Source organism: Lipotes vexillifer, unplaced genomic scaffold (genome assembly GCF_000442215.2).
Source record: "Lipotes vexillifer unplaced genomic scaffold, Lipotes_vexillifer_v1.1 scaffold302, whole genome shotgun sequence".
Classification (NCBI taxonomy): domain Eukaryota; kingdom Metazoa; phylum Chordata; class Mammalia; order Artiodactyla; family Lipotidae; genus Lipotes; species Lipotes vexillifer.
The window spans coordinates 2,789,986-2,796,110 of record NW_006798913.1 but is presented as its reverse complement, the minus strand read 5'-3'; the positions used below and the strand labels follow the sequence as shown (position 1 = coordinate 2,796,110).

General features: G+C 36.1%; 1 protein-coding gene across 2 annotated transcripts in view; it reads right to left on the bottom strand.

Moving 5' to 3' along the window:
• Window positions 1-1,068: 1,068 nt before the first annotated feature.
• Window positions 1,069-6,125, bottom strand: part of BMP5 (bone morphogenetic protein 5) — a 128,346-nt gene continuing 123,289 nt past the window's right edge. Inside the window, exons 6-7 of one of the 2 annotated variants that reach the window (XM_007471193.1) lie at window positions 5,570-5,680; window positions 1,589-1,827 (exon numbers count right to left, since the gene is read on the bottom strand). In XM_007471193.1, coding sequence (XP_007471255.1) covers window positions 1,678-1,827; window positions 5,570-5,680 — 261 coding nt within the window. In that variant the 3' untranslated portion in view covers window positions 1,589-1,677. Of the gene's footprint in view, window positions 1,828-5,569; window positions 5,681-6,125 lie in introns of both variants that reach the window. The other variant, XM_007471194.1, reaches the window with a different exon arrangement.

Below are 6,125 nucleotides of genomic sequence, written 5' to 3'. Positions count from 1 at the left end.
TAGCATCACAAGTTTAATGTATTTTAAAACATAGAAATATATTTAAACAACATATTTAAAGAATAATATAATAGACTTTCGTTTCTTATTCTTATAATGGTATACCATTAATTCAAAAATATATTACTTAATGTACCCCAAATAGAGTTATTATCAAATTTACTTTAAGATAAACTGTATTTTAAAACTACATTGCAATATTCCTGAATCACGAACAAACCCATAACATTTTAAAGCTATTTCTGATACAAATTTTACTTAAAAAGTCCAAAAGGGTGTTAATAAATGGTGCTTTATGAATATTTTAGCTGGACTGTAAATAATCCTAGCCGTGGAGCCCACATAAATAGCAAGTTATCCACTAAATGTCATTCTTCCAAAAGTCAGTGGGTTAAAGACAAGCCTTAAAAGGCAGAGAGAGAAACAGGGAGAGAAAATAAATTAATTTCCGAGGGAAGAACACACATGCACATACACACAACAGAACCTTCCCATTTGGAATTATTTGTGCTTGGAGGAAGGTTTACAAAATCCCCCACGAAAATAAGGTTTTCAATGAGCTCATGCTCCAAGATATGCAAAATGGATTTCAGCTGTTCTTTCAAAATGGCAATTCTGTCAAAGCCATTCTGGGATTTGTGGTAATTTCCTCCAGTTGCGTTTCAGTGCTTTACCCTAAATAAAACCCCTTGCATCCCATCAATCAGCACACTCAGTTATAAAATAGAGCTACAGAAAATGGCTCTGTAGGCCTCTTTGCTCCGGTATATTTTATGCATGCAGTGACTCTTGTCTGTGGGGAGGGTAGGGGAGCACATGTAAATGTTTCTTTATTTTGGACTGTTTTTAAATCTGAAAAAAATGTCTGCAGCAGTAGTGTTCTAGATAATAGGCAGACACGATTTATTTGAGGTAAGAAGGTTGTACTATGCTTTTTTAGTGTTAACTTGGAAAGTTATGGACACAGGCTCAAGTCTGTCTCCACAGAATTCCTGAAGCTTTGAGCTCTTTGAAAAATTTACAACCCATGAGCCAAGAAGGAACGCTTTCCTACAGTTACACCAATTCTGTTCAAACAAATAGTTATAACAATTATGTGCAACCTTTCAGCTTCTGTGTTCTGCCTCCCATTTATTTATTCAAATCCAGTTCAACATTTCACTTTATCTAACGAAGCAGAAACTCTCAAAGAAAAATTGTGTTCCTCCAAGAATTTTTGTTTGGGGTGGTTATTTTGTTAAGTTTTATTTCTAAATAAATACCCTATCAGAGTTTTCATTGGCACAGCCTAACCAAATGCATTCAGTTTCCTTCAACAATACTTAACAGTCAAAGGAGTTCTGTCTAATTTCAGAAAATTATGTAAAAAGTGTAATACATTAAAAAATGTTGAAATGGGAGTTGGACTCAGCATATCCTATTGAAAGTTAGACTGGGTGATCTATTGCATACTGCAGTGACCTATAAAATACATTTTATTGAAAAGGCATCCACAAGGGAGAATATATACCTTTAAATAAATAAAAGTGACTATATACATGATATTGTACATAGGTTAGAGAGATGAAATGAGCCAGACTAATTTTATGAAATTCCCCTTTTATCTGAAAGGATACTTTTTATTGTAGTCATAAACCTTAATACAGATCTTTTTCTTTTTACCATTATTATCTAATATTAGTGGCAGCCACACGAACGCACTACCATATTTCTGTATTTTTTCAAAATGACATTGGAGCTGTCATCAAAGTACAACACAGAGATGGCGTTTAATTTGGTTGGCGCGCAGCAAGGCTTTGGTACATGGTCAGGAAACATCAGATGAACCTGGGGGGGAAAAACATTTTGTTCTTTAAGAATTAAGATAGACATTTTGTCTGCAGCTTGAAAGTAATATTCTTGTTTTATCACTGACTATCAGCACCCCCTTAAGCTACCTCCTTTTCTTCTGTTTATGTTCCATGGCAGGGTGGGGTAGGGCTTGTAGTGAAGGGTGTATTCTTAAGTATTAACACCTAGACTTGACCCACCAGTTCTAATTACATGTTGGCGTTTTAAAAAATATTCTACCAAGGAAGGAAAACTCTCTCTATGGAATATTCAGTGGAAATTTTCCTGGAGGAAAGAACATGGCAACTAGCACTGGGTTGCTTTTGGTTAAAATTACCACTTCTATTTACTTCATGAGAAATACAGAAGTTCTAAATGCAAAATCAATGAAGTCATACCACTGCACTGTAGAAAGATATGGATCTAAGAATTATTTTTGAAAGGATAACTAAACAATAAATCAATAACTTTGTTTGACAATAAAATTAAAAGCTGTGCCAACTCTTCATTTTCCATGATAAAGGAAGCATACAAATCACAGCAAAATAAACTCCAGGTAAAATCCAATACTTACTTTAAAGCAATGATTTCAACTATTCTCCCCATAATTTTTTATCAGATTGGCCAGAGTGTAACATCCTTTGATTTGCTTTCTCCCCTAGACAAGTGCCAAAAAGCAGGCTAAGCTAAAGCAGAGGCAAGGAGCCTAGATATTTTAAAAATTAAATATCCATCTTCCCCACCAAAGGCCTGAAAAGGCAGCTGTACATGGACAATGAAATGTTAAGTAAAGAGTTTGTTCTCACTTTGATCAGACTGGCAGGTTTGCCTCTGATGTTCAATAATCAAGGAAGGAGTCAGAACACTGTACCCCATTTCCCACCCACCCCTGCTGCCCCCGGCCCTTCCTCCAGAGGAGTTTATGGGAAGTCCCACTGCAGAGTCCTTAGGGATCTACAAAGAGAAAATACAGCTCTTAGAATCTTGGCTGCACAACCTCCTGGCTGAAATGATATAGGAGCCCTGCCTATGGATAGACACAGCAGGAAAAATGAGGTGATTGGACATGGATGTGAAATTTCCTAAGACCTCACAAAACTGCAAGCTGGATGGTTTCTCCCAATTTCAGATGCAGCCTGCAGCCCTCCTCGGCTTTAATGTCCTCAACTCTCACACCTGTGATGGATAACCCCCTGCTTCAAGGACCGCCTCACCAAGCCATCACTCTGAAAAAATGGGATTGTTCTTCAATCATTTCTCAAACATAGTTGTCACAAACCTGCTCTCCTTTAACAACAACCACGTTTGTCTTCTTGTTTCATGTCCTTCATAGGACAAACAGAGAGAGTGTACAATGCTGGGAGGGTGGGGGAAACCCACCAAACTTCCCACATCCCTTAAAGTTCTGGGATGACTTTATGCTCCACATCCCAGGACAGTGATACAGACCAGGGTCCTGTTCCAAGTCTGTGTCAGTGTTTTAAAAAATGTTTGTTTTTAGACGCTGCCTTCTAGACTACAGTCCTAAGAGCTGACAGTATATAATTATATATTTTTAAAAAACGAAAAAAAGAGAGAGATGGGGGGTATTTGACAAAGAGTTTTTTCCATACTTAAGCATTGTATACCCTGAGGGAACTTGGATGCATATCTAAGGAAACACAGAAAGCTCTCTAAGTCATTGACAGTACAAAGAGCTTAACTGCTGGGAAATAAAGTGGCATTTCTCTATAGGCTAATAGTGGCTGTTTTGTTGTGACTGAACAGAAAGACAGTGACCAGGCCTCTTCCTTTCACGTGTGAGACAGCAGCGTTCCTCTCTCTGCAATTGTTTTCAGATGACTCACATTTCAGAATGTGAATTCTCATTCAGAAGAATAGAAGGCTGGACTCCACAGACATTCTTTTCCTGGAGGAAGTTTGAATACAATATACCCTTCCTTGTACCACATACCTGCTCCAGTAATGATATTCTATATCAAGAAGTGCTTATATTTATAGATAGCAAAGATGAAGGAATATGAGAATTTAAAATAGCCCCAGGAATTTACTCTATATTTTGCATATGGCAACCTTATTGGTCAAGAATCAATAAAAAGAAGAATATTTCTATGGCATTGGCAACATCAAAGCAAGCATGAGTGAACCTGCTGGTTGGAATTTAGGCTCTGGTTCTTCACTTTAGACAGTGAAATAAGAGCCGTAGCAAACTAAGGTTTTCTTTAAATCAATATAAATTTTGTTATCAGGGAGGAAATAAGAGTTTCTCCCTAGACATATGGGTTTTCTGGGTATGATATATCAAAGAAATCTAGGGTGGAAAAATCGGTGTTGGGGAAGGATACATGAGCAAATGTTTTCCATTCATTATTAAAAAGCAACCTGACAATTTTATATGATTGTATTCTGAAATAAATGCATATCTTCAAACTTGGGGGAAAAAGAATATTTATAAATGACTACCTTTAAAAATATATATTTGTTTTATCTATTTCCTCTCTAATCCAAGGTTTTGACAATATCTATGCTTTACTTGCCATAGATACGTATCTTTGGTGTCTAGCTATCTTGTAGTACCTCTGAGGTCAGAAAGATGCCAGCAAAGCATCAAGTCAAGTGATTTAATCTGTCAATGTATATATACAGCTCTTTATTCATAAGGAAACTGGGATGTTATTTCCATCAGCTTTAAATTGTAAATTAATTGTGAAAAAAGGTAATCTTCTGAAGAGTTAACTCCTCACAAATTTTAATAGTTACTCTTTCTGTTGGTCATAAACAAGCCTCACCCACAAAGACAGATGTTCTTCTAATAGCTCCTGCTCTCCTACTACCATCCACCAAGTAACTCCACTCCCATCCCATCATTGTCTTGATTCTAAAATAATGTGTTCCTTTCCTTCTGTCCTAATAACTTTTAGCTGAAATGTTCCTATGAACCCAAACTTTAATGTGGGACCACATCACGTAGGCTATGCATCTTCTAGAAGCCTCTCCCTAGTCTTCCAGAGGTTGACCTCCCCTCACCCCACATATCAAGTCACACACCGTCAGGCAGGCACATCAGACTCTCAAGGGTTTTCATGAGCTCATTAGATACAGTATGACCATTTAGAGATGATGAAATAAACATTTCATTATCTTTTTCACAAAAATAAGCCTAGATTATTAGAGATTAAGTCACTGTTATATTCCTAAGTGTGGAAGGGACAAAAGGAAGGCTAATTTCCACCTTAAAGATTATAAAGAAAAAGAAGTATCAAAAAATAGAAACCAATCTTCTACTTATACTCTATAATACATTGAAGAGCTTCCATAATACCCAAGTACATTATAGAACATTCTTAAATGATGAGAGAAAAAACCCTCAGATGAAATTCAGTACAACTGTAATTCAATGATTTTGCAATGACTGCTAATGAATTGTTAGGTTAGAAACAGTGCCTGTGTGGTTAGTCATATTGTCTAATGTAGAAATCAGTACACAATGACCACTTTATGTGATTACTCCAATTTTCCTCACTGAATCCTTCCCCATTCTGGAATCAGAATTATTCTTTAGGCCAGCCTGAATTTCCTGACTATATCCACAATTGTTACTTTGGCACAATCGTTACTTTAGGAATTTGAGAAGAGAAGAAAATGCAGTTCTAATTATAAATGGATGCTTTCCTTTGAAATAACTTTATAGGAAGTTTGCATCATAAACCACTTTCCATCCTGCAAAAAGAAAGCATACCAGAGTCTGAACTATGGCATGGTTGGTGGCATTCATATGGGCATTGAGTGGAAAAGAACATTCTCCATCACAATAAAATGCAGCATATCCTTCTGGTGCTATAATCCAGTCCTAAAATGCACAAGAAGAGAAGAAGAAATAATGTCACCAAAATAAAAACACAGAAAATCAATTCTTAAAGAATACTCAAATATAATTAATATAATATAATATAATATAATCTGGATCAGTTTCTCTTCTTGGTCCAACAATTACTGTAATAGGACAGCCTCCCCCAAGCCCTTAATTTATGGTTAAGTAAAAGTTTACAACAAAAGTATAAATATTTTCACAAGAAATTGTCCTCTGTAATTTCTCCCAAGAGGTCACTATGTAAGATATTCATAGCCTGCATTAACCCATGCATTCATGAATAAAGCCTTAATCATGAAATAGCATTCTAAATATTGTTTAAACAGGAAATGATGAACTCTGGAAAGTTCAAGTGAACCAGAAAGGAAAAGAAGAATAAACTTAATTGAGATCATTCTCATTACTTCTTACTAACTCATTCCTG